The 14743-nt window shown below is 50.3% G+C and overlaps 1 protein-coding gene across 2 annotated transcripts in view; it reads left to right on the forward strand.

Annotated features, from left to right (window-relative positions):
• The window catches only part of NCOA1 (nuclear receptor coactivator 1), a 187150-nt gene that overhangs the window by 138287 nt on the left and 34120 nt on the right, over window positions 1-14743 (forward strand). For both annotated transcript variants that reach the window (XM_050893741.1, XM_050893742.1), the window contains exon 5: window positions 10290-10384. In XM_050893741.1, coding sequence (XP_050749698.1) covers window positions 10290-10384 — 95 coding nt within the window. The remainder of the gene's footprint in view (window positions 1-10289; window positions 10385-14743) is intronic.

Here is a 14743-nt window from a genome sequence, read left to right on the forward strand (position 1 = left end):
GGGAGCGCTGCTCTGTGCATGGGAAAGCGTCAGCTCCCCCCTCGCCGCGCTCGAGCTTTGCATTGTCTGCACGCTTTGGCAGGCATCTCCTTGCCGGTGCAGTTCACATATTTGACGTGCCCGTGCAACTTGAGCATAAAGCTGGTTTAACGGTTGACACGAGTGAATTTTTAATAGTAGCTTCTCAAGGACTTTAGCATGCAGCGTACCAGGGCTTCAAGATGCTACATCTTGAGAAAAGACAGTCTAATTCTTTGCAAAATTAATTAAGTTGGATCGTTAAAATGGTGTTGCGATGTATTTTATGCCTGCAGGAGGAGAATGAAGGCTATGCCAGGGCTGAATTAAAGTTGGGGAGGGGGAGCTACATGTAGCCCTTTCTCATCTCTGCAGATGCGGCTGTGCAGAGTTGACACAGTTTTTGAATGAATTAAATTCTTCAGATTTGAGTTAAAAGTTTTTTTCTCCCTTTATTCCTTCCCCCAGCAAGATGGAGATGTTCTACCTGCTTGATCTCAGCGTCGACTATAAAAAAGTCTCGGCTCCTTATGCCTGTTCTCTCCTGTCAGCATTCAGCACTCATTAATTTTGCATTCACTCAGCACCGTATAATTTTTCCTGACATTGTTCAGACAACCAGCCTTTTTTACTTAAGACATCTCGACACTATTAATTTTTAACTCTAAAAGGTGTAAAGACAGAAAGAAATACCCTTTTCCTTCTGTTTTAGCGGCAGCGTTCTTTGGTCTGGGCTCTTCGGCATTACACAAGGATTTTATCAGAAGCAGAAAAATAGAGTTTTCCATATAAACTTCGCCAAAGAAAGTGATGTTTGCTGGTCAGAGCAGGGACCGGTGTCTTCGATCTTAATCTGTACTCCTGGTGCTGTTGTACACTGATAGTACAAGATGCTCTTTGCCTTGGGGCATGGACAGATGTGCTCTTGCAGGTCCATCTGGAGTCCTTCAAGAGAGAACCACCAGTTGGTGAACCACCATGGTGTGCGAAAGCAGCATCGGTTAAAGCTAACCCTGGTAGCTTTTCGGTTGCGAGCATTCATGTGGCGTGTAACAGCATCTCAGCTCAGAAGATGTCAGTGAGCTTCTTAATCCGCTCCAGCAAGAGCTGCAGAAGTGTGTGTGGTTATGCATCGGGTTTCTTCAGCTGGAAAATGGGAGTGTTAATGGGGAGTTGTATCTTAGGCTCGTTAAAGGGAAGCACGTGTCTTGTCCATCCTCCCTGAGGTCCTCACTTGGAAGGATGTCACAGGTTGCCATTCAGTTGAGTGCGTAGCAGTTGGTTAGGACGAGGGCAACGCTGGCATATGTTCTTTGCAATTTACAGTAAGGATCAGATGGGTTAAAACAAGACTGTTGATTTATTTGCATTGTATAGTCCTGAGGAACTTGGCTGTGCCTGTTGCTGGGTAGATATATGTTTAAAAAATAAGAAAAAAGTTTTAAAAAAACCCAACAAAATTCCTGCCCTCAAAATCCCTGTCCTCTACATGGAAAAAGAGGGGAGATACCAGTTGGAGGAGCCGCCAAGACTGGGGAGCAGCCCATAGCCATGTGGAAGGTTGATGTTGCTTGAGCTTGGGATCACCAGGCTGAAGACCTGGTACGGAGTTGGGTTGTTGCCTACCAGGAGTGTCCGTTTCCTGGGGTTGGTTGTAGACGTGGTGGAGGTGGCTGTAGCCCTCCTGCTGACGGGAACTGCCATCAGCTCCGTGTGGCAAATTGCACTGAAGCATCGTGGAATGTTGCCCTGGTTTTGAAATATCACTGTTGAAGGGTTTTTTGGGCAAGTGGAAGGATAAGTCAAGCTGCTGTGTTAATATAGACGCCGGCCTGTTGTATCTTTTGCTCATACAGTTTAAAAGCTACCTTGAAATCACTAGCCTCGATAGAAATGCAGTGTCCCACCTGCAAATCTATGCTGGTGGATGAATAAGTCTGTGTGGTTTAGTCCTTTTAGGATTTGATGTTTTATATAGCGGTTGGAGAGGTGCTTAACTGCTGGGACTAGCCCGTGGGCTTTAGCGAGTCTTCGCAGTGCCACCGTGGGTTGGCAAGGACGGGCTCTTGGGCTGCAGGCAATGTGGCAAATAGCTGCGAGAGCATTAAATGGAGCTGTCATCATTCCTGGTACAGCAGCAATGCTTGACTGCTTTTTTTGACTGTCTTTCCAGCCAGGCCATGAAGGAAGAAGCTCAGGTGAGACATGGGAGAGTGCAGGGTGTCCCACTGTCCTGCCCTCCACCGATCAGTCTCCACTGTTGCTCTACTGATGCAACTGGAGTGGCTGTCAGCTTCGGTCCTCTATCCTCACCATCCACGTGGACACTAGAGCCCATTTTATATACCCCAAGGGCTTAGTTTCCTCCCTTGGCTGTGTGCCTGGCGAGATGTGTCCTCCTGACATGTGCCTTTGCATGTACGTTGACGGAGGAATAAGGGTTCAAGATGTGTCTGAAGAACCGCTTGGGACTGTGTTGGTGAGGACATTCTCCGGGATGGCACAGAAATACTTGGGCTGAAGCGAGCGCTGCGTTGCCAGCTCTGGAAATGCATGGGTTATTTTTTCCAGGGCCAATGTTGGAGTTGGGTGATGATGTCAGGAGTTTAGCTCTCACTGGAAAAGAGAGAAAAAGAGAGAGAGCAAAAGCTGGTTGACTGCTGGTTGTGGAGGAGGGCTAGAGGATAACAACACGCCCAAAAAAACCCCAAAATGAGACTCTATCTTAGAATAAGAATTTAAAATGGATCAGGCAAATCTCTAAAAATGCCTTTTTTTTCTGCTTTGGCTGTAAGGGGAGCATGAGGCGAGTAGCTCAGGTGGAAACATCTCCATCCTATGCTCCATGAGATGGATCTCAGCCCGGTGTCCTGGCACTCCTGCCTGGCGTTACGGCACATGGTTGGGGAGCACCCTGGGGCTTGTCACCGATAGACCATCGCGACGGGTGGTGTAAAGCAGGCGAGCGCAGGGCTCTGAAGGAGCCGTGCTGATTTCTGAAAGCCAAGATCTGCTCTTCTATTTCTTGCACTGGTATTTTCAAGCTCTGAATCTCACAGATTGTATTTTTCCACAGGTTTTTAAATTCATAGATCAGATAATTTCCTTCCTCCTACTAGAATAAAAAGTTACACAACCTAAGAGCTGCTGATTTCCATACAGTGTTTTAGAGGAATCTGGTATTTGTGGAAGTGAAGAAGGGAGGACTCTGGGTTGGGTTTTCTGCATCTGCGTCCGTGTGAATATGCTGATGTTGAATAGGGGGGCGTTGGGCAAATCTGTTTCCACGGCTTGAATTTTGGCTTAGAGTACCTCCAAAGAAACCATCGTTGCTGTGGTCCAAGTGTGTGCCCTGTAGGCTACATAGGACCGTCTTCCTTGGAAATTGGCTTCATCCCCCAGTTGAGGTTGGATCTTCCTTTACTTGTTGATCCCTAGGGATGGGGAGGAGTGTGCTTGGGCTTGCTGGGACTTGAGAGGAGGCTGGAGGTGAGCTCAGGACCTTGGGTCTCCCTGGACCACCACTAGCAGCAGCCGGTGATGCTTGGAGGCTTTCCCCCAACATGTCCCTAACATGACAGATAGCCCTAGACATGTCTTCCTCCTTGAGTACTGTTTAAAAACACAAAAGTGTTCCCATTTCTGTGGTCTAGATCCCCTTACCTGCTGCTTTCCTCTGTCAATACCATTGTCTTTTTCTCCTCTCATGGCTTTTTTAAACCAATTTTTTCCTGCCCCACTGGAAGGTTCACTTGGTGCACACCTTCTGCCAAGGAGTTTATTTTTATGGCAGTTTTTTTTTCCTGTTGGGTTTACTGGACTGATGAACCTTGTAGCAGGCACTAATTAATGGCACAGCTTTCTGCCATGCTCTCGATCCGTGGATGCACCGAGTCTGTTCCATCTGATTTTAATTAACTAAAAATCAAATCTCCTCATTTGGGAAATTACAGATGTGGATTTTTTTGCCTCGCTCATCTTTTAAAAATCGGATAGAGCAGATCCTGGCTGAGATCTGGGGGGTTCAGCCAGCACGGCCCCGGGGGAGGCTGCGAAGCTGTGCCGTATGGCAGAGGGATGGGGAGCCATCGTGCCTGGTGCTCCATCATGTTTTCCAAGCATCACATCAACTTCTCCATCTTGCCCTGCTCTGTCGTCCTTGGTACCCACCAGGTACCCAACACGCTCTGGGAAAGGCTGCAAGTGCTCTTCAGTTGGACTTTTTGCCTTTGAGCTGTTGAGTTTTTAATAGAAAAGTCAAAACCCAAAGACTTGTCAGACTTCTATCACAAGAAATGAAAAATGAACGTTGCCCATGGAAATCTTGGGTTGAAAAAGAGCCCTTGGAGAGCACAGGGCAACATTTGGATCCCGGCCATCATGCCCGCAACCATGGGGGCCTCTCCATGGGGGCTTCCTCGGGGAGCGGCAGTGAGCTTCTCGCAGCTCAAGGCAAAATGCAATATATTACAAAGTTTTGCACTGGGCAAGTGGAAACAATGGTTCTGATTTTCTGTGTTTGTAATGTTTCTCAACGAAATCCTGTTTTGAATTCTTTGTCTTGGTTTAGAAGACCCACGTGCAATATATTATTTTTCAGATATTCGTTTCCCCTTTCTGGGGAAAAAAAAACATTTCAGCTGCACAATTTTAAATGACGAGCAGAATCAGACAGCTTGTATTATTTTAATTCAAAAGTGCAGATTTAAGGGATGGAGAGACAGGAGTGCTTGCCATGGATGCTATGGATGGAGGTCCATGCGATGGAGCCTGCGGGGCTGGGGATGACTTCCCAAGACACTGCAGATGGACATCAATGCTGGACATCTTCCCCCCTCCACCTCCACCCCCTTCACCCCCATTTTCCTTCCCCTCCCACCTTATCCCTTGGAGTGGCTCTGGGAGGTGTCCCCTAAGCCACCGACCCTCCTTCCCTGTGGTTCTGCCATCAGTCTGGTGGCACGTCCTCACTTCTCCAGCCCCTTGGAGTGCAGGTGCTCTCCTGGCCATGGGGCTTTGTCGTTTTTGGGATAAAAAGCAATAAGTTTAGGCCTTTTGGGGGCCTTTTCCCATTGTGTTGCTGTGGCTCTCGCCCGGCATGGCCTCAGCATTGCTCCAGGGAAGGTCTCCAACTGTGGCTGCTGGAGGAGGTCACAGCTCCTCTCCAACACTTGTCTTTTCCCTGCCTTGGATGCCTGATTTTCTCCCTACCTTGGATGCCTGATTTTCTCCAGGTACAGGTTTTCAGGTACAGAGGTCTGGAAGCAGAGGGAGGCGAGTGCAGGATCCTGGGGATAGTTTTGCTGCGCCCCATGCCACCAAAAATGGTGGTAGAGAAAGAGCAAAAGACTTTCCAAAGGGATGGAGGCAGCTAAGGCGAATTAGGGAGGTTGGGGAAATAAAAAATAATAATGCAAAGAGGGGAAAGAGGCAAAGAAAGGGGAAAACACCAGTGACCCTACACCTGTGTGGGTAGGGGGGTGGTGGCACCCGCTTGCCAAAGCCACATCCTTCAGCTTTGCTCCATGTGATGTGGTTTAGAGGCAGAGGGTCTGAGCCGGTTTTTAAAGGGGGTACATACTGCACTGTCTCTTTTGGGGGAGCAGAAATAACGCCCCAGATGAGCTGTTTGCCTTTCCTGTGTGTGCTCTTGGCTTTGGGCTTTTATTAACCAAAAAAAAAAGGACTTTCCGCATTGATGTCTTCTAAAACCAGAGGGGAAAACGCTCCCAACGGGTCGGCTGCCCATCCGCACGCCTCGACTTGCTGGCATCCCCCCCACCTGCGCTGCACCCCACTGTTTCGGCAGCTTGCCACCCTGCCGTCAGCCCTCGCCTTGCCAGGGGTGTTGCTTTTTACTCTGCTCGCCTTCCCCCCTTTTTTCCGCCCCCCAGCATTGCTCCATGCCTTCCTTCCACCGTGCCGAGCCCGGGAGGAGCTGCACGCCGAGAGCAGCCTGGCCGGCAGCCCCAAACACGGCTGGGTACCACCGGGCTGGGGGACCGGGAGAGCAGCTCTCGGTGATGCAAAATCTGTTCCTATTGCCTCGTGCTGCTGGCCATCGCTTCCAGCATCAGGGCATCTGAGCGTATCGTTCCTTTTCCAGTCCCGGCATGCTTCAGCAGCATCCTCCATCCCTCACCAGCCTTGTGCCTTCCCCATCCTTCTTCTAATCCTGCAAAGGATCAGCAGCTTCTAGCCAGGAGGCTCGTGTGGCCGCGTAATAGCGGGGCTGAGCTGGAAATGTCACCTCTCCCCGTGCCAAGCTTGGCTGCACGGGGTTGGCACGGGACAAGATTGTTTTCAAAGTGACCGCAGTGTTCCCAGGCATCGCAGTGGGCATCAGGTCCCGCACTTGCTGCATTATTGATGGTGTTGGGTGACCTGGTTGTAACATGCTTATCTCATGGTTCAAGTCCACTGACCATCTGATTTTTTTGGAGTGCTGAGGACACCGCGGCTCCTACAGACTCCGGAGGTACCCAGACATCTCCCTGGATGTCAGAAAATTGGGGCGTAATTTGAGGAATGCATTTAAAATAGCTCGTCTCTGTGCTGCAAGAAAAAAAACCCTGCTTTAATCACGTTTGCAGCAATTAGGTTCTGATCGGGGCCATCGGCGTGCCGGGCTTTTGTTGTGCGACGGGGATTTACGATGCCCGAGGCTGCCAAAGGCCCCGCAGCTGGATCCCAACAGCCTCAAACAGCAGCAGCGCTGGGGCTCATGTTGCTCCCGTTGGTTTATTTTCATGTGGATCTTTCTGTCCAGCTTTGTAATGAGATTATGAGCTTGGGGAACTGGGAATTTGCTCTGTGTTTGGCTGTGTCGAGCACAGGGATGCCTGGCCCGTGACCGATGCTTCCCGAGAGCATCAACCTGTTGCCGCCATAGCAGAGCCACTGCTGTAATTAATGCTGGAAAAAAAGAAAATTGAGATTAATGGGTTAAGGTGCAAACCAGCGGTTTGCTTGTAAATGTATTCCTCGCATACTCGGGATGGAAAAGCTGAAGAGCTGCGTTTAAGCACATTAACTGAAGTGCTTAGCCAGGATGCGCTGATGCTTTGAAGGAGTTTTGCATCGCTGGGATGTGCCAGCCCGGAGAAGGAGAGCAGGAGCTTCAAGGGATCCATCTGCTCCCGGATCCCGGTGCTGCAAAGGTGGGAAGCAGAAGGACTCGTGCACGAGGGAGACAGCGATGGCGCATCGTTCTGCCGGCTAATCCTCTCAAATAACGGGCTCGGAGCTGGCAGATGAAACTATTTCACTAAAGCAGGAGGAGGATCCCGCAGCCCAATTAAAGGATTAGAGCTGAAAGCCCATGCATTGCCTCTAAGTGCATCAATTTATTAAGAGTAGGAAAAAAAAAGCCATTTCTCATGCTGTGGTACCCGCCAGCTCCCGTGGGTTTGGGTGCATGGGAAGCTCTTCCATCCCTGGAAGGGATTTGGGTGTCTTCCTTGGAAGGGTGCTGCTCCTTCATGATTTAACCACACAGCGGTGCTGGGTGGGAGGCAGGTATCGCTACTCGGAGGCGGTTTGGGTGGAATGAACTCTGTTTTCTGCTTGAAACAGGGGATACTGAGGCTCGTGGGGATGAGGCGAGCTGCCCAAGGGGGTCCGTAGCAGGATGCAGGGGTCAGGTATTTTGGGGTTGAAGTCAGACTGTTGCTTGAGCATCCAAAACCTGTGTGTGCGTGCTCGAAACAGGGTGCGCGTTGCCTGTTGTTGTCGGGGCTGCGCCAGCAGGGACGAAGACGCGACCTTTTTCAGTTGATTTATTTTCTAAAGAGAAAAGAGCCGCTGGGTGAGAGGGGAAGCAGAGGCAGAGATTACCCGATAAATCGATGGGGGAAGCTGGCAGCCACCTCTGCAAGAGCAAGCGTTGAGCAAATGCTCTTCCAGGCTCGCTCCTCTCAGAGCTGCTTTAGGAGCAATGCACGGGATGAAGGAAAGAGAAACACCCAAAGTGAGCTTGAAGATGGATAAAGTCCTGGGAGGACGCAGGGGTGAAGAGTTTCAAGTGACACATCTGTACGTTTTGCAAACGCGATTTGATGCCGAGTAATAAACCTTGCATCCGATGTGCTGCAAACCAGCAAATGCAATTTAGCTTTCGCTTACAGACAAGGCGGCGGACCGGCTCCCTTGGTGCTGGGATGATCAGAAACGAAGACCAGTGTCAGGAGAGATGAGCAGTAAACCTCCAGCAGTCCTAGACACCTCTTGGCTTGCACCTTCGGCATGCACGCTGCTGCACTCGATGGATATTTATCCTGAGAAAACATCTCTTGCCCTTTGGGAACAGACTGACATAGGCTGGGCAGAGCTCTTTCATCAGCCTGGTGTGTTGATACACATACACATTTGATTGATAAACATGTATTTATTGATGCACATGAGGGTTTCCAGGTCCTACACAAGGCACTGTGGGTTGAGGAGCCTTTTCCCTTGTCCTGCTGTGCAATGAAGTTCACAACTTGCTACCATCCCTCTTAAAACCAGTTGGGGCAATTTTCTTCCTCCAGCTCCAGCACCGCACACGTGTTTGGTCCTCGGGATTTTTCTGAGCATCCCTTTGGTTTCCCGGCAAAGCCCGGGATGTTACTCCTGCCGTGTGGGGAAGCGCAGCCTGCGAGGATGGGGCTGCATCAGGACCGTGCACGTTGTCCACGAATCACCGGCTGCATCCCGGCCCCAGCATCTTTCTTTGTACTAACAATTAACAGTTATACAGAAAGAGCACGGCTTAGTTTTCAGCTACTAGGCTGAATTTGTGGTTCTGGTACCTGGGAAAGCCTTGTAAATGGTGTAAAATTAACAGAGGACCAATTTTCTAGTCATTTTTTGGCTAGCCACAGAGAGTCTTTTTCATTTTTAATCAAAACTTGCAACGAAGCCGCCCATGTGAGCCTGGACCGAGGATGCTTCAGGACTCCTGTGCTGTTTCGCATCCTGCACAGCTGATAATGTCCTTTGCCAGTGCCAACAGGCACCGACGTGCGGTGGGTCATACCCTGCCCCTCCGGCTGTCCCCACGAGCTTGCATTTTCGCATTTCGGAGCAAAACATCGCTGAGGCAAAAAGCGTCTGCAATCTGAGACGTCCCTGCTTTTCCCTTGCTAAGTGATGCCCGATCAACGAAGCAGGTATCCTCTCCGTCAAGGTTTAGCTCCCACTTGCCTCTTTCTGCTCTTATTCCACCCAAACCGTGTGATTAAACAGTAATTAATCTCCTCTTTGCAAATACATCTATAGCCCCAGACGTGCTCGGCTGGGCCTTGCACTGCCAGCCTCCCGAGTCACTCCCAGCGATCAGGGTTTATTCTCCACTGCGTCCTGCGAAGACGAGGATGCTGCTCTCCCCATCCTTCCCGGATCGCATCTGGAGAGGCTAAGGGACTCTCCCAGCTTTCCCAGGGGAAAACAGTCATGGATATGGAGGAGCAAAACAAAACAGCCCTGAAACGCCAGCGGCATTGTGGCTCACTTGCCCGTGATCGCTGGCTTTATCACATCCCACTTGCCACCCGCCTTTCACTGCTGGATTTATCCTGAATTCCTCGGAGTAGCTGCGCGACGTGGCTAGCACCTTTCGGGGGAGTGCGAGATAAATAACAGGGCCTTCCCTCCGGGTTTTTTGCGTTGTTTTTTTTTTTCCCAAAGGGATTATTCAGCAATACAGTGTGAGAGTTTCTGGCAGGGCTGGGGCTGGGCTCCTCCAGCAGCATCACCCGCTCCGTGTCGGATGCTCTCCTCCCATCCCCGGCCCCGCTGGCTCCCGGCTGACCGGCATCCAGGATGCTCCCTGCACATCAGTGGTAGGAGCTGCTTTTTTTTCTCTGGCAGGTTTCCTTTGGCACAGCCCGTTCTCCGTGAATTCCTCCCGGCAGTTATTTCTTAAAGTGTTGTCCGAGAAGTTCCAGATCAAATACTGTAGCTTGCGTTAAACTGGGTATACCATTTCCTTTTCAAAATGTTGATTTTGGATGCCTCTTTCTGCAGGCGTCTGCTTAAGACAGGTTTTTCCTTCCTGCTAGCAGTAGATTGTGATCTCATTAATGCCTTTATTTTATAATAATTAATAAATAATTAGAAATGACATTATATCTTCGTGGGACTGAGGGATGAAATGAAAATGCTGGAGTCTTTTGGCGCACATCATTCATTGCCTGTATGACAAGTGGTCAATATTTTGTTTATTATTGGTAATAGTTCAGTAGTAAAATGACAGGGGTTTTGGCTAAAATGTCCTTTTTCCTTTGCTACAGAGAAAGCGGCTGATGATGAAGTCCAGAAGTCCGACATCTCGTCCAGCAGCCAAGGAGTGATTGAGAAGGAGTCTCTGGGACCTCTTCTGCTGGAGGTAGGTGCTAAAATGTTGTTGCTGATGCTGCCAGGCTCCCGCTACTGCCCAAAGCAAAGCGGCGCACCGAGAAAGTGAAATACAGAGGAGGAAGGCAACGGGGACATAGCTGGGATGCTCTAAGCCCAACCGCATCCCTGGCCTAAGTTGCAGGTAAACTGGTTTTAGTCCTTTGCTTCAGCAAGTGGTTTGGAAAGTGAGTCTTAACCAAGCTTGATGGAGCTTGGACTTGGTTAAGTCAAAGCTGTTCTGGATAGCTTCTTAATATCAGCATTAAAATATTGAGTTGCTTCTAAGTGTGGATTAAAGTGAGCCCCCGGCCTCATTTGGAGGTGAGTCAGGTAATGCGGATGGATGGTTTTCAACAGATTTGAATCCTTCTGTCCTCTGGAAAATAGGGAGGATGAGGAGGGCGCTCCGCATTTTGGTTGATATCCGTAAATCAGAAATAATCGTATCTCAGGAGGAAGGTCAGAAATAATCGTATCTCAGGAGGAAGGTCAGAGTTGGACCTGACAGGACTGTCTTGTACGGAGAAGGTTATTGTATGAGGGTTATTATATTATATCACAGGCCCCAGAGATAAACTTCAAATCCTAAATCGTTCAGGTGGTGATTTCACAGGGGGTGGTTGGGGTTGGGGCTGGGCGGTTCCTCCCTGGGGATGGCCAGCACCATCCCACAGCCGCCTTCTTGCATTGAAACCTCCTGATAAAATTACATATTCAAAGACCAAAAGGAAGCAACATCATCATCTGATTCATTTAATTAACTGTAAGAGCATAATTGCTGACATGACACAGTCCGACGATTTACTCTGTGGTTTCTGTTGGGAGCCCAATAGCTGGGAGGTGGAATGTGGCATCATTTTTGAGACAGAAAGCCAACCTGGGTTTCAGGATTCCTGGGGAGAGAGACCTCCCCCCCCATCACGTTTTTGGCCTCTTCTGCATCTCCCAAAGATGCTCGGAGGCCGTGGGGAGCTCTCCTGCGCTGCGATGCCTGCTTTTCCAGACTTGCTTAATCCCTCCTCGTACCACACTGGTCTCCCCTGAGCCCTGGAGTGAAGCTGTCAAAATGAGTAAAACTCTGCGAGAGGTGACTCTGCAGATGGAGGAGTTAATGCAAAAGGGATGGGAAGGGGGTTGGCATTGAAGGAAGGGTCTGACTTGCGGAAAGGATGGAAAATGGGTGCTGGAAGCACGTGGATGGGGTTAATAGGGAGTTGGCAGCTTGGCTGCAGGGGTGCTCGGGCTAACAGAGGCAAAAATGCAGAAGGGGCTTAGAAATTAGGCTGGGAAAGGCACGTGGGTTTTGAGGGGTGCGTTGGGTGCTAGAAACACTCATGGGAATATCAAGTGACGCAGGAGAAGAAGGCAGATCCTCAACAAAACCCCGGTATTTGGGTTATGTTGGGAGAAGGCATCCTACGAGAGCAGTGGCAGAGCCAACAAAACTGAGAGAGAGAGCAGCGTCCGTACAACCGCAGTAAATCCAGCTATTTCGCAGTGCGGTCTTGGGAACGTGCCTTTACATCGCTTAAATGATGAACGTGGGGCCAGCTGGCTCACCGGAGCATTGTTCAGCCGGGGTCGATCCCCTCATGTCCGTATCCACACGTGGGAATATGTGGCTCACTGTGGCCGGGAGCCCCGGAGGTAGCTGGCGCCTTGGGTGATGGGGAGCAGAGTGCCTCAGGGCAAAGCAGGGACGGCAGCACGTCGATAATAGTACTGGCCCTGGAAAACCTGAGGTCATCATAAAGAAAAGGAAATTAATTAAATCAGCTAGCTCATGACTAAAATTTACCCCGTGTGCTTGGGTCGGGTATCGATGCATCCTTTCTGCGGGAAGGAACGCAGAGGTGCGTTACTGCTCAGTCAGTGCTGCTTTGTAAACAACCTACCCTGTATTATTTGATTTAAAATCCATGTTTAGATTACTGTTATTATCTATACAGGCTGAGGAATAATTTCCTAATCGGTCTCCTCGTGTGTGAAGCCCGCGCGCTTGAGATGCTGACCCTGACCCGTGCCTGTGCTACGGGGCATCCGTGGCCACATGAAGCACTTTGAGAATACCAAGCCCTTACCATGCTGAGTTTATTTTCCGTGCGGATTGACCATGAGAAGCAGTTAGTGGTTGCACGGATCCCCAAGCAATCCGCAGCCTCCCATGCCTAAAAAAACATGCCCCAAAGGACTTCCAGCTTCTTCTGCGTGCCCTGGGCTCAGGCGGGGTTTTCACACCCGGAAAGGAGGAGATACAAAGGGCTATTAAAAGGCATCTCATTCATTTTTAGGAAGGTTTTCTGCCTCTTGACCTGTTGTTCGAGCTTGACTTCCATAAGCAATTGTGCTGATAAGGTAATTTAATATATAAATATTAAATAAATGCCCAGCGTTGCTGCTGGAGGAATGGGGGCTACAGGGGAGGCGTGCGAGCTGGGGCCCCACCGGCTGCCGCCTCGGAGCTCCCCTGCCCCTTCCCTGCTCCCCCAGCCCCCCGAAACCAGCATCACCTGGGGAGAAAGGTCCAGGTGGGGTTTACCATCCAGCCTGGGATCTTTTTTTGGGTGCCTGCAGTGCAAAGGCTGGTTGTCTTGGCAACAGCTGGGAATAAGGAAAATTGCAGCCGATCTGCCAGAACCGTTTTGACAAAAGATTCCTTTCTTCTTTTTTTTTTTTCTTTTTTAAATGCTTCCTGTTTCTTGCACTTAATGTTGCTCTACAGCAAAACTTGATTTTTAGAAACTGCATTAAATAAAGCCTGGATGCTCTCCATCAGAGGAACTCTCTGCTGGCACGGGCAAGTGGGAGGACGGGGAGGAGAGGGCGATGCCACGGGTACCAATTTTGGGGCATCACGAGTTTCTCCTGTCCTTGCACCACCTCCCGCTCCGGGATACGGTCAGATCTAGTTGCAGGATCCCGGTCCACCAGAGCTGACTGTTGATGAGCAGGATAAGTAGGAATTAGACTCCAGGAAAACCAAATCCTGCCTGGATGAAACAATTTAGGTGATGCACGCTTGGAAGAGCGTAAATCAGCGATCAGCCTTCTCAAGGGCTCCTGACACGAGCACTGGGCTCTGCAGCTCTGAGCTTATTTCATAGCACCAGAAAACATTACCTCCCCAGTACAACGGCAGTGAATTAAAAACCTTGATGGTGCCCTTGTTAAAATAAGCAGGAGATCTCCCTGTCTTGTATGGTTGGGTCTGGGTCGCGCTTGTCCTCCTCCGTGCGATGGCAGGGCTGAATTTGCCACTTGCGTCCTAAATGCATGACAAACCCCTCTTGTTCTGCACAATGCAAAGGCTCTGTCATTCTTGGGCTGTCGTTAAGCATATGGGGCATATGCTTAATTTCAGTGGCTTGCCAAATTAGAGCCTTTCTGACTGCTCTGGCCCTTGGAAGAGGATTGTTTCTCCTCCTCTGGCACCGTCCTTAGTGACAGGGACATCCTTAGCAGAGGAGGTTGCAGACCAGAGGTATGGATTTGACGGATGGACTGTTTGGTGGATGAGGAATTGGCTGGGTGGTTGCATCCAGAGAGTAGTGGTCAAGGGCTCAATTTCCAGATGGAGTTCAGTAGAGAGTGGTGTCCCTCTGGGGTCCGTATTGGGACCAGTACTGTTTAATATCTTCATCAATGACACAGACAGTGGGATCGAGTGCACCCTCAGCAGATTTGCAGATGACACCGAGCTGAGTGGTGCGGCTGACACACCTGAGGGAAGGGATGCCATCCAGAGGGACCTGGACAAGCTCGAGAAGTGGGCCTGTGTGAACTCGTGAAGTTCCACAAGGCCAAGTGCAAGGTCCTGCACGTGGGTCGGGGCAACCCCCGGTATCAATACAGGCTGGGGGATGAAGGGATGGAGAGCAGCCCTGCCGAGAAGGACTCAGGGGTACTGGTGGATGAAAAGCTGGACATGACCCAGCAATGTGCGCTCGCAGCCCAGAAAGCCAACCCTGTCCTGGGCTGCATCCCCAGCAGCGTGGCCAGCAGGGCGAGGGAGGGGATTCTGCCCCTCGACTCCGCTCTCCTGAGACCCCCCTGCAGCACTGCGTCCAGCTCTGGGGTCCTCGGGACAGGAAAGACATGGACCTGTTGGAGCGGGGCCAGAGGAGGCCACGAAGATGATCCGAGGGCTGGAGCACCTCTGCTGTGAGGACAGGCTGAGAGAGTTGGGGTTGTTCAGCCTGGAGAAGAGAAGGATCCAGGGAGAGCTTATAGCAGCCTGCCAGTACCTAAAGGGGGCTTATAAGAAAGATGGGGACAGACTGTTTAGCAGGGCCTGTAGTGACAGGACAAGGGGTGATGGTTTTAAACTGAAAGAGGGGAGATTCAGACT

Source organism: Gymnogyps californianus, chromosome 3 (assembly GCF_018139145.2).
Source record: "Gymnogyps californianus isolate 813 chromosome 3, ASM1813914v2, whole genome shotgun sequence".
NCBI classification, from domain to species: domain Eukaryota; kingdom Metazoa; phylum Chordata; class Aves; order Accipitriformes; family Cathartidae; genus Gymnogyps; species Gymnogyps californianus.